Below are 24,673 nucleotides of genomic sequence, written 5' to 3' on the forward strand. Positions count from 1 at the left end.
CACACTGTGGACATGTGTGCAGACAGTAGTGAGCACACTGTGGACATGTGTGCAGACAGTAGTGAGCACACTGTGGACAGGTGTGCAGATAGTAGTGAGTACACTGTGGACCTGTGTGCAGACAGCAGGCCCTGTTCCGCTGCTTGGTCTGTGATCGCGTCAGAACACTTCTGTCCCAGCCTTCTTTCCTTTCTTAGTTTATTTTTTAATAACATAACTAAGAGAGAAAAGTCAAACCTTTGTCAAGTCTACTCACCATAAAGAAAAGACTATGAAATGCAGGTGGAGACTATAACCTGAACCTGGCACTAATTCTGCCAGATCTCAAAAGGGAGCTGGTTCTAAAACCGTGCAGGCATTGGTCCATCTTCCCACCTGTCTGTCCACCCGGCCTTCATCCACCCAGAAAGCACCCGTTTGACATCAGATTCATGCCCCACAATGTCTTGGCACAGGAGGCTGATGAGGCTAATGAGAGAAACGAGACTGGCATAGATGGTCTCCTCTAAGAGGTGACCTAAAGGTCAAGAAGCCATCAGTCGCTAAGGGAGTGGACAGGGACAAGTCACCCAGGTCCTTTCAGCATCCCCAGCCCCACAGAACTGGACTGCTTTAGTCCTGAGTCCCTGAGTGTCTCTTCTTCCAGAGGCTGCTAAGAAGAAGGGCCTCCTCTGACCCAAGGCCCCTCTCCCAAGCTGAGGTGACCCTTTGACCTCTGCCAAGGCCTCCATTGTGGGGAGGACTTGAAAAGGGCTGAGTCACATTCCAGGGCTGGGGGAAGCAGGATCCTAAGCTGGTCTGGCAACCCCATCTTACAGACCTGTAGGCTGGGATGAAAACAAAGCCCCAAAGTGGCATAGAGCTGGCTGATGACAGGGAAAGCCAGATGCCAGCTCGTCATCTGCTTCCCCACACTGCCTGTCACACCAAGAGGCTATCCTCAGACATAGCACCAAACCTGGCTTGGAGTAGGTATCAATGTAGTATTTTTATTTCTTGTTCTTTTTGAAATAGAGCAGTGACTATAAATAGGAACCCAAACGAAGGCTCTCCTTTCTCATTCATTTTCTAAGTCTGTTTCTTGGCTTTGGTAGGAATATTTTTAGCTCTTTCATAGAACCTGAGATTTCCCCAGAGGCATATGGTATGGGAGTCTCAGAAAAATATTAATTAGACTTATTAAATAGGGTGTTTGCACCCGAGTTGGAAGTTAAAAAAAAATAACTAACAGCCAATTCATATTGTAGGTATGAGTGTAAAGTACATTCCCAATAGATCCAGAGATTTTACTTATGAATTTGAAAAAAAAAATCGATCCATCCGTCAGCCCAGGCTTTGGCAGATGCCACAATCTCCTCACAGAGGCAGGAACAGGGTCCTCACGCAAGCAGCTGGTCACAATCCATCCATCCTGCTCACCCAGAGATTCATTTGGTTTAGAGAATCAAAATGTAATGGATCCAGGAACACAAAATAGATCATTGCCTCGGGGAACCAATTTAAGTGAAATGTATGATTCAATTTCTCCGCTTCAGAAGGCGTTGGAGATAAACGCCTCGTCCCAAGCTAAATCTGATGAAAAGAGTTCTCTCGGATGAAAGGAGTCTAGCATCTAAAGCACAGAGTTGGGGCTGGAGGTGGCGACGCCCTGCTGTGTGCCGTCATTTGGGCTTCAGGTACTCTCACCATTTGAAAGACCGCAAAGGCTAAAGGGAGGAAGCCGTGAGGTGACAACTATGCTCATTTGATTAGCTGCAATAATCATCTCCTTAAGTGTACGTACCAAAATGTACATCTACATAGAAACAATTTTTTTTTTACTTCAACAAAACATTCTTGCAAATTTTTACATCAAGCAATCTCAGTTTGTTTCGTCTTCCATCGCTTTGTTTGGCTTTGCTTGGTTTTGCTTTGTTGAGACAAGCTCTTGCGAAAGAGCCAAGGCAAGCCTCAAACTCAAGATTCTCCTGCCTCCACGTCCTGAGCACGTGCTATTCCGACAGCTTCATTGTGAGTGCTCAGAGGCTCTTGGGTTGCACAGTAACTCGTCCCTGAGGATTGCAGAGCTCTGCTAAGACCAAGAAGAGATGCTGTGTCCTTCCCACAGTCCTTGCGTTCAGCCAAGACTAACCCCGACCAGGGCATTGTGGGAAGAAGTAAAGCACTCCAGCTCAGTTTAAGGAACAACAAAAAAATGACAACTTCCTTAAAAAGTCGTTTCAGCCATCCATGAGTCTGCACAGAATAAACAAGCTGATTGAATGCTTCTGCTTTATAATAGTGGTCCAGGTGGTGTGACTGTTTTACCTGGGGTAAGAGTGACAGCCATGTGGGGAAGGGATTCACCTGTAAATGCTCTGTAGGTGAGTCAGAGCTGGGCCCAGAACATGGACCAGGACCCCAAGGAGGCTGCTTCTGCCAGCTCCCCTGAAGCTGCACAGAAGCTATACCTACCAATGATGATTTTGTTCATCTTGCTCTGGTCCTCTGCAGAGGCAGCCTGCAGCCCTTGATGGATCTGGTGTGCAGCCAAGTCAAAGAGGTCCAGGTAATCTTCCACAGGGTAGCGGTCTCGTAGTCCGTCCCTCAGGCGGACAATTCCTACAGGAACCGAGACGTGAGTTACTGGCCGGGTGGTGGTGGCTCACGCCTTTAATCCCAGGACTAGGGAGGCGAAGGCAGGCGGATCTCCATGAGTTTGAAGCCAGCCTGGTCTACAAAGAGTGTTCCAAGATAGCTAGGGCTACACAGAGAAACCCTGTCTCAAAAAGGCAAAACAAAACAATAATTAAAAAAAAAACTGAGTTACCGAAAATAACATTATCACTGATAGGGTGGTGGCCTCCTGGAGCATGACCAGAGAGGGAGGAAAAGGCCAAGGGTACCTAACCTTAGCAGCAAATGGCTTGATGCAGATTAAGTTTTGGGAGGAGGTACAAGGGAGTGGGATGAAGAGCTCTGTCAACTGCCTGCCTGCTTCAGTATACACACGCCTCACAAGGTGAAAGGTACCACCACTGCTGGGCAGTGGCCACTTAAAAGAGGCCACGCCTACTCAAGAGGTAGAAAGGGGGACATGTGGAGGGCTAGAGTTGAGAACTGAGTCATATTTTTACCAAAAGAGACTAAATCAGCCATGCAACAGTGGTGCCTAGGATTTGAATGGCATGCCAAACATGAAGAAGGACAAAAGAAAGGTAGCAAGGAAGCAGCCTCCTGTTGCCTGCATAGTGCCTCTTTCTTCGGTGCCACATGGTATCAGATGCTCTAATACAGATGCATTCCATTGAGCACCCTGCTACTTGCCCAAACAGTAGGGTGAACTGATAGTGCCCCGGATGGACACAGGTTATGGCATCAGCTACACATATCTGAAATCTGTTCCCTGCCTTTAACTAGCCTGTAAACATTTAAAAACACACACTGCCCAGCACCACAGCTACCAAAGTTACTGAAAGTAGAAAGAAAACAGTTCTGGCCAAAATAGCAAAAGATTCAAGGTGATACTGAATATCAGAAGCCGAGGCACGCTCTGTCCTTCCCTCCTTCCTGCCGGGGGAAGGGGGGAGCTGGTTCTCTTTAGGGGGAACATGGGCTGTGGTGGGACAGTATGTGTTCATACACAAATCCATCAAATGCCTTAGGAAGAGGGACCTTGGCTACTCAGCAGCTACTGCTAAACCACTCCTGAAGGAATAACAAAAGGAGAAAGTCAAACATTTGTCAGGAAAAGTTAGTCCAAGGAAAACATCTAAGATTCTCTTCTAGTGACCTGGGTCCTTTATATGGAAACTACCCTCGTGGCTTGCCCAGACTTTGGCAGACAACAGGCCATGTATCACCCATTAGCTTGAGTGACCAAATGTCTCCTGGCAGAAGGAAAAGGTTATGGACAGGAAACAGTGACCAAGGGCCACAGGGTGCCTGGGGCTGGGTGGAGCAGAAACCAGCCTACAAGGAGGGGCAGAGCAGGCGGGGTCCACCGTCAACCTTGGTGACCAGGGGGAATATGTGTTCTCATTGCATTTCAAACACATGAGATAGACAGGGCATGTCCCTCAGCTGAGACCAGAAGCTAGCTGTGTCTCCTCCAGGTGTGTTGGCTTCAGTAAAGCAGCCCAGAGCTGGGTGCCAGACACCCCAGTTCCTGGCATGCATTGATCCCTGCTAAGTTTGTATGTTAAAGTTCTCTGGGACAACTAAAACCCTCAGGAACACACACACATATACACACCACCACCACCACCATCACCAACCCACCAATAGCAACGAATTCCCATTCTGCACCAGCCCCTTGCCATGCACACCTAGCACCCAGCCAGCGCTCACTGGGTGTGTGCCTTTGCCTGTGAAATGCTGCTACGGTTTGAGTGTATCCCCTAGAGGTTCATGTTCTGGACGCTTGGTAAGGCTGGCACCCAGGGTGGGATGCTGAGGGTCATGGAACCCTTTATAAAGCAGAGAACGGTAGAAGGTGATTTGCTTCCCTGGATCTCTACCTGGAAAGTTTAATGCTGCTCTCTCGGAGTGACTTTGTTTCTGAGAGAGGTTTACTATAAAGCCAGGCCCCACCATGAACTTGGCCTCTGTCACATAAGGCTCATCACATTTTCCTTTCTCCGCCATCTTGTAATGTAGCTAGCGGCCTCTCAACAGGACAGCAACAAAGTGCTTTTGGGAACCCCTAGAACCACGAACCAAATACATTTCTTTCCTTCTAAGTTACCCAAACGCTGGTGTTCTGTGGTTACGCCACAAAACAGATTAACGCGACTGCCTACCGACAAGGACCCACGTCTCTGAATCTCGGTACATCTTCTCTTCAGAACCTCACGCCCATCCCTCACGAGTCATGACATGCATCCACGGAATGACTAAGAGAAAGTGAGATCAGCCACTCACCAAAGCGCTTCCGGGTCCACCAGTGGGGCTCCTTGATGGCTGAGAATTTCACTTCTGGATGCAGCCGGAGGCGATCATAAAGGTCAGTGGTGCCACACTTGGGTTGTCCGATGATATAGAAGTGTGGCAGGCAGCGCAGGCGGAAGTGTTTGCCATGCACATGTGACAAGTGGCCCCAGAAGACTTTCCGGAGGGCGTCGAAGGTAGAGCGAAAGCGCTTGGAATAGAGCACGTAGGAGTTGGTCAGGTAGGGGTCAGTGGTGTTCCTCCCAGAGAATTCCTCGTACCAACACGGACTCTTGCTGTTCGGAAGGAATTTATTGGGGATTACAGAGAACATCTGCAATCAAAGAAAGAAGGAGACAGACACAATGAAGGGCAGCAATCAGCAAGAACATGTTCTAAACTCGGAGACATAGTGACACACACCTGTAAGGCCAGCACTTGGGAGACAGAGGCAGGTGGGACTTTGTGAATTCAAAGCCAACCTGGTCTACAGAGTGAGTTCGGGGATAGCCAAGCCACATAGAGAGACCCTGTCTGGAAAACAAATCTAAAGGATGGGGCCGGGGAAGTGGCTCAGCAGTTAGCGTATAGTGCTGTCAGATCAGAGTTTAGTTCCCAACTCTCCCCCTCCCCCATCGCGCAGCTCACAACCGCCTGTAACTCCAGCTTCAGGGCATTCGCCTTCCACTCTGGCTTCCAGGGCACCTGCCCTCACATGCCCATACACCTACGCAGGCACACACAGGCACGTGACAAAAAAATTTAATCATCATTTTTTAAAAATACTAAATGCTGGTTAAAGTGACTTTAACCACCATGACCCCATTGCAGGCAAGAAGTACCCAAATGCAATGATGAAAAGAGATGGCCTTAAATATCTCTGCTACGGCCATTCAAGACAGCAAATTCCCTCCTTGGCAGGCCATAGCATAATCACAGAACGCTGTCTAATCCCAGAGGCTGTCAAATTAATTATCTTTGCTGTAGACACCTAGGAAATGTCTCTCCTATTCCACCTGTGCCCCCTAAGTTGGTGGTAGAGAAGGAAGAAGCAACCATTCTTCAAAAGCCAATCATCGGGGGCTGGAGAGATGGCTCAGTGGTTAAGAGCACTGACTGCTCTTCCAGAGGTCCTGAGTTCAATTCCCAGCAACCACATGGTGGCTCACAACCATCTGTAATGAGATCTGGTGCCCTCTTCTGGCCTGCAGACAGAATACCAAGAATACTGTATATGTATACATAATAAATAAATAAATCTTTAAAAAAAAAAGCCAATCATCAATAATGACACGAGGCTACTCACATGCAATTCCTGCCTCTTGAGATCTTGTAAGTCTGGGAGCTGCCTGGTGGTAAACTCAATCCTGGCAGCGATGCTGTCAATAATTAGCTTAACGCTTGGATAGTCCTTCACATAGGAGATGTTGTTTATAGAAGGTTGGTAGTGATGCTCTTTCATGTCACTGGGGTTCTCACTGTCCATCAAGCTGGGGTTGCTGGGGAAACTCCCGTAATGGAAAGGAGATGAAATCAGAAGCTCCTGGTGAGCCCCGGAAAGGAGATAAGAAGCCATCACCAAGGTCATGATTATCAATCCAAAGACCAAGCTACATCGCTTCCCCTTCCTGAAGCGCAAAAACCCACCCCAGTTCTCATTGCCCTCAGTCCTCACTTCTAGAACGGCAAGCAAGTTCATCTGCCTACTGTCCACGCGAAACAGAATTTTGTTTTCCCCTTTGCAAGCAGGGCACACTTGATGGCTGTGATGGGGGCCTCCTTGGCAGGCAGCCTGCTGCTTGTGTGTGTCCTCAGGAAACAACTGTATGCAGCAATTGATGCAGTGCCTCATGGTAGAGATCTTGCACAGCCTGCTTAGAGAGCCATGGACCAGCCCTCAAGGAGTTTGCTGGGAAAATGTAAGGATATCCTGTGATGACCAAAGATGGTAAAAGGCACAAGCAACAGAAACAAATGCAAAAGAGAGCAGACACCAACACACTAGAGAACGAGGCACATTCTTTGGTTCAAATACGGAGGTCAATACAAAAAAAAAAAAAAAAAGCAAATCCCAGTCGTCTGTTCTGCACCAGCCACGCAACACTGAAGCAGCCGCAGGTTTGGAAGCAGTTCTGCTTGTGTTTCAGGTTTTTCCCAGGGCACCAAAGAAAGTTGGAGTGGCATCCGTGGAGAGCATGGAGCCACACTGGAGATTAGAAGTCATCATGGGATCCTCATTGATGGGTAGACTGGCATGCCTCCGGAATGTTTGCTCGTCATGGGGAGCAGACTCTTATGAATGGCAGGTGACCTAAACATAAAAAAAAAAAAACATAAGTTGTGTTGCACTGTGTGGTAACTATGACAGTACAGGAGTTGCTTCCCAGAGAAGGGCAGATGTTTAGCTGCCTCTTCCACCTGTCCATTTTAACCATACTTACTTGCTCGTAAGCAAGTCACATATCATACAAGGTAAATGGAGATGTTTAGGGTCTTTGTGCTCGGATTTAGGGTTCATTCTCTGTCACCAAATGTGACCCCAAACACCACACTTAGCATGGCTGATACACCCTTCAGGAGTTCTGCCTTCACACATCCGAGCTATGGCATCCCGGTATCTCAAGCTTGTGTAACTACAGTCGGTTCATGCGCAGTATTAGTTAGGCTTCTGCTGCTATAATGAAACACCAAGACTAAAAGCAACTTGGGGTAAGATTATTTCATCTTATACTTCTCCATCACAGTCCATCACTGAAAGAAGTCCAGGCAGGAACTCAAGGCAGGAACCTGGGGGGCAAGAACTGAAGCAGAGGCCGTGGAAAAACGTTGCTTCCTGGCTTGCTCCTTGTGGCTTTCTCAGCCTGCTTTCTTACACAACCCAGGACTGGCAGACCAAGGGTGGCACCACCCACAGTGAGCTGGCCCACACAGGCCATTCTTTAAGCAAGAAACTGCCCTAAAAACATGCCCACAGGCCAATCTGATGAAGGAGTTTTCTCAATTGAGGTTTCTCCTCCCACTTAACTGTAGCTTTTGACAAGTTGAGAGAGAGAGAGAGATCCAAGACCATCAGTGATTTCCAATTTGAGGCATGAATCAAAACACCATTTTTACCTCAATGATACATGTGAGGCGTGTAAGGAGGGGGATGGGAACAGTGAGAGAAAGCGGAGGGAGGCAGCCTGTCTCCTCACAGCTTCTCCATCTTCCGCCACAGCTTAAGAAGCAAAAGTTAATGAAAATTCAGCAACAATGAAATGATCGTCTTCTTCAGTCAAGTGTATCACATTTTAAAAAAAGAAAGAAAACCATCTGACTTCAAGTTATTAAGCAATTAAATCCAATGTACAGGATTCCCCCGAGCCACGTAACACTTCGGACCCTGAAGGCATTTTTCATTTTCATCATCCGGGGGAAGATGCGATTCTTAAAAATCCATTAACGTAATGCCATGGCAGTAAAGCGCATTTTTTCCCCAAATGACACTTCTTTGGAGATGTCATTAAAGGGGCAACAGATGAACTAATGAAAGAGCCTCACTTGATTTCTAGCCGCCATACACACCGCCACCCCCAAAACTGGCTGTGAGACAACCTCTCTGAGTTCTCATGTCTTCAGCAGTATAATGAGAATAATAACACTGTCTCCTTGTATCTTTTTTATTTATTTATTTTGGTTTCTTGAGACAGGGTTTCTTTGTACCTTTGGAGCCTGTCCTGCAGCTAGCTCTTATAAAACAGGCTGGTCTCAAACTCACAGAGATCCGTCTGCCTCTGCCTCCCGAGCGCTGTTATTAAAGGAGTGCACCACCAACACCCAGCCTTTGTAACTTTTTAAAGATGTGACATTAATTAATGTGTGTCAAGCATTTGTATAGGCCTGACATGTGCTCAGGGACCCAGGAAATTCACAACATGATAACAGCGTCATCATTGGCCACACTGCCATCTTTAATTACCAGTGAGTTCTAAAAGCAAGTGATATGCAGTCCCAGATGGGAGACCTGAGCCACATTCTTTCTCCTTAATTACCCAAGGGTGGTGAGCTCGCATCCCATTGTACTTGTATACACCCCAAGCAATCCTCTGTCCTCAGAGAAGCGGCATTAACCAAGCCTTCATTACAGACTCTACATATTGGCTAGAGATCTGAACAGCCACCACCCTACAGTAGAAACTTTCATGTCACTTGGATCCAAAGCCCATGTTTTCTTGAAATATCTTGGCATCAAGTGTTGTTTCTTCCACCCACAGAGTGCCCTGCATGCTGCCAGCATTGGTACGTAAGTATTTAGAGGAGCGGAGAGCTGGACAGATTCTATACAGCTCACCACAGCAGCACTCTGTGAACCTTAATATGAAAATGAGCCTTTGTGAGTCCACAGCCAGGAATAGAATAAACAAAAGTTGCATTGTGTGGGCCTGGGGGATGCCTCCAAGGAGAACTCACTTGCTATGGGAGCATGACAACCTGAGTTCAGATCCCCAGGGTCCACATCAAAGCCAGACACCTCAATCTGCACTCTGTTTCGTGGGAGACGGGAGACAGAGGCAAGAGAATTGCCAGAAGTTAGGAGGCCAACTAGCCTGGTATATGTGTCCGTGAACAAGAAAGACTGCCTCGAACAACGTGGGAGACAAAGAATGACTTGTGAGGTCATCTGACCACATACATATCATGTCATGTGCCCCAAATTCACACCACACACACACACACACACACACACACACACTCACCACATTGGTCAAGGAATTATCACTATAACCAGGAGGTCACACTGAGATGTGCTAGTCTAAGGGACTAGAGTCAGGCAGAGCCTGGGACAGCCAGAGGAACATACTTGAGGAGCGTGGGAGGAGATGCCCTGGGACCAAGCTAGGTCCCTCTCCTCCCTTAGGGCAGCTAGCAGAGCATACTGGGAGCCTCTGCTTCCAGCCTTGCTCTGTCACCCCTGACCCATTGCTTGGTACAAACAATTCTTCTAAATAAAGAAACAAAAGGGCAAGATCCCTCCTTGGGAACTCCATCCCCGAAGCCAAGAAAACATTTTTTTTCACTTGTCAAAGACAGGGCCAAGGCAGGGTTTAAAATGAGGCTCCAAGCAGGGACTCAGTGGGAGGATGTTCACACCCTTCTATCTTACTGCTGGCTTAAAAGAAAGAAAACCAGACATGGACTTTGAAGCCACAGAACAAGAATGTACATCATTAGGATCCAACAGAATGGGCAGAACATTTCTAACCAAGAGCTAAGTAAATAAAGCTTAGGAATGGGGAAAGCTGATAAAGTTAATGCGGGTGGATGGGACACAGGACAGGCTTCAACATGCCTAGTGTTCCTCTTCCTAGCAGCCATACCTCCAGCCAGGCAAACCATTCCAAGACCGGTTTCCTACTCATTAAAGGACCAGGGAGATCACTCCCCAAAACACCGTAACACAGTGTGTTCTAATTTCATTCATTCGCTAATTCAGTACACACTTTCTGAAGGCCAACTGTGTGCTGGGTACACCCTAGGGTGGGGACCAGAAGTCAATATAAGATGTAGCATGAGCCGGGCGATGGTGGCGCACGCCTTTAATCCCAGCACTCGGGAGGCAGAGGCAGGCGGATCTCTGTGAGTTCGAGACCAGCCTGGTCTACAAGAGCTAGTTCCAGGACAGGCTCCAAAACCACAGAGAAACTCTGTCTCGAAAAACCAAAAAAAAAAAAAAAAAGATGTAGCATGTAGGTACATGTGCACAGACATGTAGCGTTGGTATTTGGCCTCAGCCCCCCTCCCCCCTCAGCACACAGCTAACAGCACTAGGAGCCACTAGGAGCTTCAGGGTGGGGAGTGGTCTTCAAAAAGCCCAAGCCTCGGTTAGAAACTTAAATTTTCAGGTAGGATGAAGTCGAACTGAAGACCGAATACCTGGTGATAGATGATGTAATAAATCTCCCTGATGACCTGAGACCTCTGCCCAAAGTCAAAACCACAGGGACCTGAGGGCTTCAAGATTGAGGTGCACACAGAGACGCGCGAAGACGGGCATCATGAGTATTCTTCCCTGGGCCTGACTGGCTGTGTTTCTGCTGGCCAGTCCACAGTCTCCTGATAAACTCCTGCTGGGGCCCTTCCTGGAGAACAAGGCATTCCTCCAGGGACTTACTGAAACCACTCAGGAAACCCTGGGAACCTTTGCCACTGTGTTCAGTTCAGTCACAAGTGTGGGTGTTGGGAACCCCCACTCATGACTGAGAAGGAAAGTGGAGCTGTCTCTTGAGAATGAGCCCTCAGACTCCAAGGCGTTGGGTGCAGACCATGAATGGCGAGACTCCAGAACGGTGTCACAAAACTGAAGAAGTGGCTGGAATTGGTAACACTTCTGGAGGAAGAGGACAGTGAGCATTTCTTCAAGAAAAAGATAGGAAACTGTCTTATTTTTTTTAATATTTATTTATTTATTATGTATACAATACTCTGTCTGTGTGTATGTCTGCAGGCCAGAAGAGGACCTCATTACAGATGGTTGTGAGCCACCATGTGGTTGCCGGGAATTGAACTCAGGACCTTTGGAAGAGCAGGCAATGCTCTTAACCACTGAGCCATCTCTCCAGCCCCGAAACTGTCTTATTTTTACAAGGACTGTTTTTTCGTGTTTTTGTTGTTGTTGCTTGTTGTGGTTTACCAAAATTATATAGACACTCTACCGTTTGTGAACTGCATCTCAACAAAGTTGATTAAGACCCATCCTGTGACCAGGTAATGGAGTCACTGGTGCCCTAAGCGCAGGGTGTGAACCTTTATTACCTCTAGACAAGCCATTCCATGGGTGGACAGGAAAGGTGCAGAGGGGACCCTGACAGAGGTCTCTCTCCACCTGAGCTGGCTTTTACTCCATCTTGGCCAGGAGTGTGGAAAGGAAATCACAGTTCACATGATAATCTCAGGCACCAATAAGAGCCACAAATTTCCCAAACAGCGAAACCATGAGAAGCCACTGTTCAGTGCGGCAATGCAAGGCCTGGATGGGGTAATTCCTGCCAGCACAGGCTGCCCCACACTGTAGGATACACAAGGCGTTCAACAGCATCCTTAGCCTCCACTGCTAGGTACTGAGATAGGGCAAGAAAAACCAGGTCCAGACACAGGCAAAGGTCCCCTTGGGGGCACAATCTCCCCCAGGTGGAGCCTGTCTTAGAGGAAGGCATTCGATGCACACTGAAGAGAGTCAGTGACTTCAGAGATGCCTCTGAGTGAAGCCTGGGAGACAGGAAAAAGCCCAGTTTTATAGAAATGGAGGAAGCAAAGGAGGGGGACACTCTGGGGGAAATCGAAGCCCCTGAGAACTAGCTGTGAGTAGATCCTGGGGGACTCATGCTGGCTTGGAGAAGGTAGCAACCACACTGGGGGAGGAGTAGAGATTGGATTCTATGTGCCTTGAAGACTAGAATCAGGGGTGATATTGGTACAAGTGCATAAAGAGAGGCACACTGCATATTCTTTCCCAAGGCTCTCCATGAGCTGTGTGGCTATTAAATAACACAGAACAATGGCGGGGGGGGGGGGAATCCAATTCACGTGCCTGTACGAGAAGGAGAACAGATTGCTATCACTTCCCTTCGCTGGCGTTTCCCATATACCACAGGTGATCCCAGGGAACAGCCACTCAGAAACTTAACACTCAGGTGTTCTTCCTTCAGAAACAGGTAAGACATTCCACCCGCACTTCGCCTGGCTGGAATGCCGGTGCTCGGTGCCAACCGTCTCAGGTTAGACAGGGCTCTAGGAGCTTTCATTCATGTAGTAAACCAGGGTACTCAGGGATACATTACAGCTCTGTCGCCTCCCAGGCAGAGCTCCACGCTGTGCCCCGTGGATGCAGACCAAAAGTGTGGGAACCCAGGGCTACCGTGAGATCAGATAACTGGTCCCCAAATAGAAAGCATTCAATTACCCAGCCTTTGCTTGGATGCCCCCTATTAACCTACGTACCCCAGGCATCATTAGCAGACCATTTATAACAAAATTGTAATTGAGAGACCCAGAAATACCACTTTAGATTAAGTAATTGAATGCCCCTCAGTGAAAGATCGATAAAGGGCATCCAATTTCACCCCAGGAAAAACTTATTAAATTATTGTAGCTAGAAGCTGATAGAGCAGAAGAAAGATGTATGAAACTTCAAAGGAGATCTGGATGGACCTCAATAAATAGCTTCATTTAGCCAAAACATTCATGTCTGCCCTCTGGGGGGAGAGAGGGAAAAATAGCTAATTACATGATTTTACATTTATGTTTTAAGGGGAAATTTTTCGAGGGGTCTTAATTAACCTTTTCCTAAAACACAAGGCCTTCTTCTGGTTAGTATGTCTAAATGCTGACATCTCTCTTTGGGCTTTGTATATGAAAATACTCTTTCTGTCAAGGAATATTAGTCAGTAAGTGGAGGAAGGAATTTTTTTTTTTTGAGTCAACCCAAAGATATGAAGAGACTGGCAAGACCAAAAGGAAGGCTGACAGAGTTCTGTGCAAAAATACAGTCTCTCTCTCTCTTCCTCTTTCTCTCTCTCTTTCTCCGTCTCTCCCCCTCCTCTCTCTGTCTCTGTCTCTCTCTGTCTCTGTCTCTGTCTCTCTCTTTGTGTGTGTGCATGTGTGTGTGTTGGCAACAGATGTCATCACCAATTGCTCTCCTCGTTATTTCTTGAGATAGTGTCTCTCCCTGATTCTGGAGCCCACCAATTTAGCTAGACTGGCTAGCATAAAAGGCCCAGGGAGCCTCCACATGCCTGTTATGTGTGTAAGTACAGGCCCTTATCTTGTGCAGTAAGTGCTTGACCAATTAAGCCATCTCTCAGGCTCCAGTGTCAATCTTACACCTAAAGTTTTACGGTCAATTAACAGAACAGATTCGTTCCTTGCCTTGATGTCCAGCATCCTCTAGCATTATAGAAAACACATCATGATCTGGTGAATAAAGATTCCAAGCTCTTGTCTACCAAGGGGCCTCAGACAAGTGACTTACCTGGGCCTCTGCATTTTCAAATGGCAAACGGTCAGGCATAGATCACCCACAGATTTGGAGTTAAGAGCCTGAATGTTGGGGCCAAATTGCTTGGGTTTGACCTTGACAGGACATTAAACCTCTCTCCTCCCTGTTTTCTTGAATAAGAAATGAGAACAATCAAAGGACCTATAGACTACCACTGCCATGAGCATCAAGTGCACTAGCATTTGTAACATACTTATGAGGGTGACCCACCATAAACAATAGATGTTAGTAAATATCGCATACACATAATGCTGGTCCATAGTAGCATTGATTCTAATTATTATTCATAAATATTACTTAGGACACATTGTATTACTTGGCCCTATTCATTATTCCTCCCTGTAGTCACACTCATGTCACGTGACTGACTCCGCACTTTACAGTAAAGGAATAGACTATTTCCTTACCCTTCAACTTGAGTCAGGTGACCTGTTTTAGCCAACAGAATGAGGTAGAAGAGACCACATGCCCATCTTAAGCCCTGCTGAAAAGGCACAGGGTGTGCTTATTCAACCCACTGGCTTCTTTGCTGTCATGTCAGAAGAACATGGCTGAGTCAATAGAAGGATGGCAAACACATGAAACAGAGCCCAGGACAACACAGAAGAGCTGGAACCAAACTGACTCAGTCACCCATCCAGAAACCATGTTCTAAGTAAACATGTTCTAGTTTTACGTAGTAAAAGCTAACCAATATGGTGTTACAGGTTATGAGCCGTCAGGGCTACAAAGATCAGCTGCACAGAGCCGGCGTCAGATTAAAGCTTAGGAGACCACAACACAGCCAAAGCAGCCCACAAGGATGCTGCTAATCATGGAATCCACCCTTGCTCTGAAAGCCTCTCTTCCCCCAGCACCAGAAGGAGGTAATCCCACAACAACACTGGAAACCAGGAGGAAGCTCTCCCCCATGATAGGCCACAACTGCCCCCACACACCAAACTAGCTTCTGGCAAATCTGTGCTTATGACAGACATGGCTATTTTGTTTCAGTTATCTGGACAACTGACCCCACTCCCCAACAGGATGTACAGCCCTTCTATCTAGCCTCTTTGAGGTTATTGCCATTTATCACTATGTCCCCTTCCCTTAGCAAGGCCTTGCCGTAATCTGACCCTGATAGGTTCTTTGCCAAATTTCATCTTTCCTGGTGCCTGGAGCCTCTTATCAGTGCTTCGTCTGCAAGTATTCCCTGAGAGCGGTCTTCAGGCTCTTCCTGACTGGCCCCAAGTGCGTATCACACCACAGGGGTTTTTGCTTAATCTACAGTTGGCACACGACAAACTTCCGTAAGTAAAACACAGTCTTTGTGTCACTGGATAAAGCCTCAAGCCCCTCACTCCAGGGCTACCTGCTTTCAACACTTATAATTCTATTCCTACATGTCCAACTTCACCATCCGCATCCAATGTGAGGTCACAAATTCCAAGAAGAGGCAGGTGGCAACCCAGTTTCCAGAATCATGCCTGCCCCTAAATGTTTGGAGGAAACTAGGAAGATTGCTGCAACAGAGAGAAACCCACAGGGGACACCTAGAACTGCTCCTGAAGGGTCATTTGCAATGGGAAATCTCCAGTATATCTTGAAGACAATAACGGGCATGCTCAGAGTGTAGGTAAACCCACGCACTCCAGAGTTATCGGCCAGGCAGTACAAGCCTATAGGCACCCGCTCATCCAGCCTTGTCTTCTATCAAGGGAACAGGTGTCGCATGGTTTTTTTTTGCTTCCCAAGAACATGTAGCTCATAAGAGACAAACACAGCAAGAGAATCAAGGGCCTGGCACCCCACCTTCATTGTATGAACCTCCACAGAGGGCCACCCTGATTTCAGGCTACTATCTAGCTTAGTCTCAAGTGGTCAGCAGCTCATCCAGACCCATCGCTCCTCTCTTTCCTGGTCCCTTCAAGAGTGTGCCTAAAGATCAGCTTCTCTGTCTCACAGTGGCTCTGCAGAGAGAGGGGAGGAAGGCACTACCCAAAGAGAAGGAGATGAAGTAAGACATTGTCAAACTTTCTCTGAATGCCTTGTTGGCTTGGGGTCTGGTGCCACGGGTCCTGTACAGAGAAGGAGCCACAGGAAGTCAAGAAGCCTGGGCCAGGTGCTGGCTGAAGGAGGAGGAAGAGGCAGTGCTGGGTGCACCAGCACATCTGAGCCCACAGAAACACAAAAATGACCTTGCAAAGCAGACAGGTCCAGGAACCCACCAATACAAATCCCTTCTCACTCCTGCAGGTTCCGTGAGACAAGCCATGATGTAGGAATGCTCTCGGGGCTGAGTACCCAGTAGGAGCTTCCTTGTGTGTTTCGAAGGAAGGCTGTGTTTCAAAACTTGAAAGTCTAAAATAAGTACCCTCCCAGAATGGCAGGGAGCTGCTGGGTAGCGAAGGTCCTGAGCAAAACTCCCTCCATCTCTCAAACCGGACTCAAATACTGGGAGTCATCATTATGAACTGTGGCTTCTCTCTGGCCCTTATCTTTCCCATATGAGAACCATGGACTGGGAATTCCCCTTCGAGCTTTAGCACTTTCAGACACAGGACCTGAAATTGATTTCTCCTTAACAAAAACCTGCCATCATCACTTCTGCCTTTTGCGACTGCTCAGTCACTAGTTTTGAGCAAATGTTAAAAGCCAGCATGGGTCTCGCTTTATCAGTTTCCACAGAACCATTCTTAAAGCTTCACCATGCATTTTCTCCCAGGAGCAGACCACCCTTCCCACCCCAGCCCCATTTGTCCATCACAAGGAATCAACTACTTGCACCATGCTCAAAGCCTGAACTTGCTGGGGCTATGAACGTGGGGCCCACACAGTCCAGAGCTCAGGAGTATCCAGATAACGCTAGAGCAGACTCCAGGGACTCCAGAAACATGATCACCTGCCTGCTAGAATGGTTCAGCCCCATTACAGGAATAGCCCCAACCCCCACCTAGTGCCAGGCAAACTGCAAAAGACACACCTTGGCTTAGGGGCTGGAGACACGCTAACAACAGTGACAATGCCTAGAGCCACAGTCCCTGACAGCAGGGACAGGTGGGTGGGTGGATCCGTCCATCTGCTCCAGCTCTGACCAAGCCAAAGGCAGCCAGATGCCCCGTCTCGTCAATAGTCGTGACATATCAGGTTTGCTTCACAAAGGCATAGTGGGCAAGGGGCTTCCAATATGCTCACACGGCAGGTGCCACCGGGTGATCTCCATGTGCAGAAAGAACTCTAAAGGTCTGTGTGACATAGCAGGCAATTTTCCGTTTCTGAGCCCAGCGTGTCAAGAGGGCGATGATTTTCGAGCACTCATCCTATTATTTCGAGTGGTAATTCAAATCATCGGGGCACTAGATCTTCCACGCAAGCCTGGCTAGTAAACTGTCTGCGGCATTCCGCTCAGACGCAACCTACAGAACCCCAGCTTTGTGCTTCGCTTTGGAGCCTGCTCATCAAAATAGCTCTGGGGAACATAGAAACTGTGGCCTTTGGACACAACTCCCAGGGGAGCATGGAGATTCAGGGTTCCCAAGGAGCCCAGAAACAAATACTGATACAGGGTCAGTCGTGTGTGGAAGGGAACTACAACCATTCTTTATTTGGCGGGGGAGGGGGTGGTTGAGACAGGGTTTCTCTGTAGCTTTGGAGCCTGTCCTGGAACTAGCTCCTGTGGACCAGGCTGACCTCAAACTCACAGAGATCCGCCTGTCTCTGCCTCCCGAGTATTGGGATTAAAGGCGTGTGCCTCCACCACCAGGCTCCAACCATTCTTAACTCTCCAAGGTCAGCATGCAGATCCTCAAAGTCCATGTGGAAAACTGAGGCACAGTAGGGTTAAACACATACCCAGAGCCACACAGCTAGCCAGTGGCTATGTTCCCTAGAGCTATTTTGGTGAGCAGGCTCTGAAGCAGTGCATGAAGCTTGGTTACTCTAGGCTGCCCCAGAGTGGAGAAACAGACCGTGATTAGAAAACCACAGGTCTGTTTGACTGGAAAATCTGAGACCTTTGACCTTTACCACTCGATGAAGCTGCCACCAACAGAGGCTGGCAGGGTGGCATGTCAGCCAACACCTGATTGGCCAGTCTGGATTTGATACCACTAAAGCAAGGCAGCCAGGCTAGACTGTGAGCTACACAGAAGCTTGGGGCCAGCGATGCTCACCTCCGAAGAGCATGCGCCTCCCATTGGGTGGGTACTCAGTAAATATTCCCACCTTAGTGACAGGAGAAAACTCCAGGATGTCCACTGAGTTCCTAGGAATGCTCCAAACAGGGCTTCTGCAGCTTGGTGACAAGAACAACCCCAGGGAACACCGACCTGTTTCAATACACCAACCTCGGGTTGATGTGGATGTTCAGGTTTCGGTGTTCTGATAATATTAGAGGCAAGAGGCATAACCACTATCTCCACTGTCCAGGTGGCTCCACTATGACTTCCATGCCATATACTTCCTGCTTGGTGTGGCTTACAGAGACAGGAGAGAACATGGGCCCGAAGACTTGGCGGCTAAGGACCCAAGAATCTGCACTGGGCACCGACCATGACGTTTCAATAATCATGTGACCGCAGACAAACTCCCTCATCACAGAGACCCTCATCCTCTTCTGAAAAACAAAATGGAAAGCGTCACGTTGTCGAACAGGCCCAACATTCTCAGGAATTCAGGTGTTTGAGAGCCAGTTAATATTCCTCTTGCTTGTTTGTGAGGTTCCCAGCACGTGCAGCCCCAATCCGTAACAAATGGGGACAGTGACACAGTGCAGACAAGGGTGATTTGGGCTCTCATGTGGCTGGAGTACAAAGTAGTTAAGCAGTGGCTTATAGTCACCTTCCAACCATTTCCCCCAATACAGCAGAGGGGGGGATATGAATGAAAGATGATGTGCCCAGGGAGGGAGAGGAAGAGAGAGAGGAGGGGGGAGAGAGCTCCCGAAGGAAAAGGATGACTCTGTCCACCTTTGCATCCCTAGATCCTCCTTGTCCACTCTGATCCTGAGTAGCAGGAAGTGGCCAGCCCAGATGTCCTTCACGGGTCTCTCATAGAACAGAACTCACACACTGAGCACAGAATGCGAATAATGAACTCGCAAATGTACAGCCGAGCCCTGGAATGAATAAATTAGAGGCGGCACAACTGAAAGGGGAGCAGCTGTGAGCTCCCCCACCAGATGGCCTCCCTGATCTGAATACTTTTAAATATTGTTTTATTTTCAACGATAAGCAAAAGAAGAGTCTGGTTAACCCCTGAGTGGAGAGAACCTCCTGAAATACTTCAGTGGGACCTCTTTCTTCTTGACAGGAAGAGCATGCAACCCGTTGGACAGTGTCTTCCAGATGGTTCTCCAAGGTGGAGCTGGACGTAGCATGCATGACCCGTCCCCGGGAGACCAGCCCTTACCAGGTGTGGCAAGAGGCCAGCAAGTGTGGCCACTGGAGACCTCTAAAATGAGAGGAGCTGCATGCACCTGGGGGTACGAGGCACCTGCATCACAAGTGCAAGAGTCCATGTTTAGAATATTTAAATTTTAACATCATTTTAAAACTAAGTGGTAGCCAAGTACATGATAAAATGACAGGTCATGCTACCGTTCACTGCTGGAGGACCGTGGAGGGTCGCCTGGTAGGCGCTGGCTGGTCCGTATATACCACGGACCCACTGAAATCCTCATCTATTGACCACTCACAACACTCCAGGTGGAGTGTAGCCACTCTGTAGTACCGAAGGAAGAGAATCAGAGGCCTCGGGCAGAGCCTACTCTAAAAAAGTCACAGGAGGAGACATATCTAGACACAGCAGAAGCTCCAATTGGCCCTCCCTCCATTGAGCATGGAGATGCACATATCCCCTATCAATCAGTTTCCAGGAGTGACTGAGGGTGGAGCTTGGGGCACTTGGCCTCCTGCTTGCACAGCTCCATCTGGCTTTGATGTTCACTTAGATCAAGGTTTCCTCTTGCAACTACAATAGCAGTAAAGAAATACTGAACATTAAGCAACAGAGCAGGGACAAAGAGAAACAGGCTGGAACACGCCCTTGGCTTCAACTTCCCCCCTTGCACTTAAATACATGCACTCCTTGCTGTCCTCATCTGACAGGTAAACAAGGGATAGAGACGAGGCCTGAGGCTAGGGATGATCAAGCTAAAGGGTTGGGTGCAAAGAACAGCAGAAGAGGAGTTACCGCCCAGATTGACTTTAAACCCTCATTTCTCAAGTATCTTTGAATTATTAACATTTCCCCACTAGCCACAGCATGAGACTCAACCGTTGTCCTTCCTGTCGCTACTGCCATTGTCATCATCATCATCATCATCATCATCATCATCATCTTCATCAGTTGAATTTCCACATGACTGAGAATGATGCACTTGAGGACCATCCCAGAAAGGACACTGTCTCTTGCCTTCTCTGTCACAATGATATGACACCCAACAGCAGACCACAGAACTCCCCAGAGTGGGTGTAGATCTTTATGAATACGCACACAAGTCAAAAGCAGAGGTCCATTATGGGCTCTGGAAGAGGCTGTTTTGTGAGTTACTCACTCATGTGAACAGAGATGTCCTTGGATGTGGCTCCATGTGACTGCATGGGCCATGAGATGGACAGGTAGGTACACTCTGGTGTAAAGAGAAGTGTGGAGGAAAGTATTTAAAAAGATGACGCTCCAAAACCGAGAAGTACTAACACAGCCCAGGTCTGGACTGCATCCATCTCTTCCTGGCTGTGTGTCCCCAGGCCAAATGCTTTACAATTCTGGGCTTGTTTGCTTCCCTTCAGTGTAGGGAAAATTGCAGCAGGAAATGCTGGAGGATTAATGGGATCATCCATGCAAAATGCTTCCTTGATGCCATCAGAGTTTGAAAATACCTGCCGCGACCACCTCCCCCATCCTGTCATGGCTTTCTCCTTTCCCTAGGTCTGCAAAGATATCAGCCAGCAATAGGAACTTTGGTCCAGTGTCAGAAGCCCCAGCCATCCATGAATGATGCCAGAATTCTTAAGGCAGTAGACTAGCAGGGTGAGAACAAACCCATACATACAGCCCCTCACCCTCAAGTGCATCAAAGCCAACATAGGAACCCCAGAACACTGGGCCCACCAGACCCAATTTCTGGAACCTTGATTCAAACCTGGAATCTACATTTTCAATGTCTGTAAAGTAGGTCAACCAAGGATTTATTTATAGACCCAAGACACCAAACACAGATATGCTGTCTATATCAAAAGGGGAACCTCACTCCATGGGTTATTAGTCAAACAATTGAAAAGTTCCTGGTAGACCATGAATTTTGCTTTTTGTTTGTTTTTGTTTTCATTAACTTCTCCCCAAGTCTCCATAGCTAAAGCTGAGGAGGTGAGTGCCAATGTTCTGCCAAGGGTATGCTCTCCAAGAATCCTGGTGTCTGCCAGGTGCAGCTACGACACACTGGAACCGTGGCTGTCTGTGGCTGTCTGCTACCAGAATGTCAAGGGCATCACTAGCTGGGAAGACAGTGCCGCTCACAGCTATGTGAGGCCAGGTGAGAACACGGGGAGACTGTAACAAAGCAGATGAAGGCAGCTGGCCAGCCCCAAGAGCTGCTGTGCCCTCAGCTCTATGCAAACAAGTTTAAAAAAAAAGGGGGGGGGAGAAAGCACTTATTCAAAAAACAATCAGTGTGTCTTGGCCCAAGCTCAGACTCCCACAAAGCAAATGGTGTGTGAGATGAGAAATCTGTAACCTCAGAATTAACTACAGAAGAGTGCAAAGTCACACACGGAGACCTGGGCGTGTATACCCCTACCCCTGTCCTGTGAAGTAGGGTTTATTCTCAGAGGTCAGACTTCCTCCTGGACTTAAAAGCAAGAGTCAAAATGGCAAGAACCTTGCAACTAACTTCTTACCAAGTGGCTGCTGGTCTCTGTCTGAAAAACAAACATCTGGCCCAACAGTTCCCAGTCCTTGGGTCAGTTCAGGGGTAGTAGCGATGCCTGTCAAAGGCTTGCGTGATACAATCCCACACTTGCAAAAGCACAGCAGGCTGAGAAGCTGACATGAGACTGGACTTGCAGGACTGGGTGATTCGGGATGAGCAGAGCAGGTGTGTTTGGGCTGTGTGGTACTTACAGAGCAGTGAACACCCACGGTGAGGCAGCAACCACACCAACCGTGTGGCCCCGGAGAAACAGCTGCCTCCAGTCCTTCCTCCATCATCAGGGTGGTGCCCAGAGTCACTGGCTGCTCCATTACTGCATCATGGGAAGAATTTAAGGAGAAACCAAAGTCCACCTGTCCACAGCCATCTTTCGTCCTGCCTGCCTCTATGTACCAGTCTGTGCCTTCCTCAGCCTCTGGCCAGTACCTCTTTCCAAATACCACTGGTCCCACTGGCCCATCACTGCAGTCCATGCTGTAGGCCTGAACCAAAGCTTCTCCCTGACTCCCTTGCCCCTCAAGCCTCTTCCACAGGGCATCCCTGCGGGTGTCTGATAGCACCTGCCTCAATCACCAACTGGTGAGCTCGGCGCAGAGGGGAGAGCCTCTGTTCACTTTTACCAACTTGACCCAAAGGAAGGACACCAGAAAAGGACACGGGAAACATCAGCATGCATCAAAACCCCATGCAGCCACAAGTAAACATTCCTGATACATGCTCCAATTTTTATATTTAAAATAGAACTTTAAATTCTGCCTCTCTGGGATTAGTGTCTGTCACTGAAAATGCATTTTTGGTATCTTGCTGGTGGATGTTGTCACTAATATGGGGATGTGTGGGAGGCTGGCCCTGGCCTGAGAGCTTCTGATGACCACACCCCGGTCTGCAGGGGACTGTGAACAAGGAGCCCCAGGACCTGGCTCTCCTGCCAAACCCAGTGCGCCTCTCTGCCCTTCTAAATTAGCTTTCACGCTTCAGAAAACAACAGAATGATACGTCTTGGTAAATTATGATTCTGATCTGTGTGCAGAAGTTCTGTTTTCTCCATTTTCTTTTGTTTTGCCCCATTTTCAGCTCTAACACCCCTGTCAGGCAAATTTTCTGAATGTATTCAGACCACAGCATTTTTTTTTTAACCACATGCCATAAAATCCCAGGTGCTGAGCTCAGGACAAAAGAAGTGTGCGTGGGAAGGGGGGGGGGGTCCCTCCTCCTTGTGGACATTTCATTCCTTTCCTATAAAGGGAATTTGGAAGTGTTTCAAAAACATCCAGTATTCAGAGACTAAAACCCCTAATTACCCTGCTTCTCCTGTGTCTCTCCTGGGCTGTGGCTCCCTCAGCTGCTTTTCTCCATTCTATACTTCGTAAAAGACAGGTTACATAATGGATCTGCTGGGGCCTATGGGGGGGGCCAAGTCCTGGAGTTAAATAGATACCCTACTAGAGAGTGCTGAGGTCAGGATTCCCCTCCAGCATGGAGAGAGTTAGAAGGGTCCCTACTAGAAAGTGCTGAGGTCAGGATTCCCCTCCAGCATGGAGAGAGTTAGAGGGGTCCCTACTAGAAAGTACTGAGGTCAGGACTCTCCTCAGCATTGGGGGAGTTGGAAGTGTCCCTACTAGAGGGTGCTGAGGTTGAGCGTGGGAAGAGTTGGAGGTACAGATGAGACAAAGGGGTCTGGTGTTTCTTAGCCTTGGGAGTAGCTCAGCAGGGCTGCCTCTGTCTTGCCTCCGGATATGATTTCTCCTACCTCCTCACCACCCCGACTCCCCCTTTTATGAAACTGTCAAAGAGCAATCCTAGTGACCTTCTCAGTGTTCTCAAACCAGGATTGTTTCCACTCTCCCATATTAATCCAATCAGCAGATGACCTCAGTAGACAGGGTTTGATTGACAGTTTTCCTGGGATTTTCACATCCAAACACTTGCTGCAGGGGATCGTGAATGGAACTCAAATATTGCTCCCCACACCGGCCCACAGCATTCATTTCACAATTTATAAAAGACCTGGACACATTCCCTTTCATGAAGGGGAACCCCAACTTAGGCCAAGCATCCCCATACTGGAGGGTAGGTCTGGGCCAAGGGCCTGTTCTCTCCCTGTACCCCACACTGCTCCTTCATCAACGAAAGACCTTACCATGTCTTTCTAAGACAACAGGCTTTTCGGTGTCCCCAGGACTCTGTAGTGCCTGCCACAGGCTCAGCCTCCTTTTTTGTCCTACACATTAGCCTCTTCCTAGCACAATCCTCTTAGGTTCCGACCCACCCCAAAGGGGCTTTGCACCTACAGGAGGAGAGGGCTACCTGCAGATCTCAAGTAACTGGCTGGCCTTCTCAGAACATCAGTGAGTACAGCCTCCAGTCCCAGGTAATCAGGCACTCCCAGACGCCGCACTCCACAAACACACATGTCAAAGAACACACTTGATGTATCAGGACTGTCGTACGCAGCATATTTCAAGCCTCCTTAGAACCATCTCTGGAAATGACGAAAGAAGGGGAATCGTTTTCAGACATAGCTTGCGGCGCTTGCCTGTTCCTCTCTATGGATGGTTCCTGGCCTATCATTTTTGTTCACGTCATTTGTTGAAATCACAGGCAGATCTCAGACTTCTTCAGCCCAATTTTCTCAGTCATCAGCACCAAGGAAAGAAGCAGAGAAGGGCACGCCTCTGTCCCGGGTCCTAAAACGTGCAATCCAAGTGGTCGCCAAGGCCACTGGGCAGGGGTAACTAGAGGACAGTCTTGAGTAATGCTAACAGCTCCCAGGTGAACAGCAAGATGACAGCCTGCTGAAGACCAAGGATTTGATTGGGGGG

The 24,673-nt window shown here is 48.2% G+C and overlaps 1 protein-coding gene across 3 annotated transcripts in view; it reads right to left on the minus strand.

Moving 5' to 3' along the window:
- Chst15 (carbohydrate sulfotransferase 15) overlaps positions 1–24,673 on the minus strand; it is an 84,185-nt gene that overhangs the window by 30,131 nt on the left and 29,381 nt on the right. For all 3 annotated transcript variants that reach the window (XM_026781660.1, XM_005351394.3, XM_026781659.1), the window contains exons 2-4: positions 6,215–7,219; positions 4,903–5,242; positions 2,455–2,601 (exon numbers count right to left, since the gene is read on the minus strand). In XM_026781660.1, coding sequence (XP_026637461.1) covers positions 2,455–2,601; positions 4,903–5,242; positions 6,215–6,760 — 1,033 coding nt within the window. In that variant the 5' untranslated portion in view covers positions 6,761–7,219. The remainder of the gene's footprint in view (positions 1–2,454; positions 2,602–4,902; positions 5,243–6,214; positions 7,220–24,673) is intronic.

Source organism: Microtus ochrogaster, chromosome 8 (genome assembly GCF_000317375.1).
Source record: "Microtus ochrogaster isolate Prairie Vole_2 chromosome 8, MicOch1.0, whole genome shotgun sequence".
NCBI classification, from domain to species: domain Eukaryota; kingdom Metazoa; phylum Chordata; class Mammalia; order Rodentia; family Cricetidae; genus Microtus; species Microtus ochrogaster.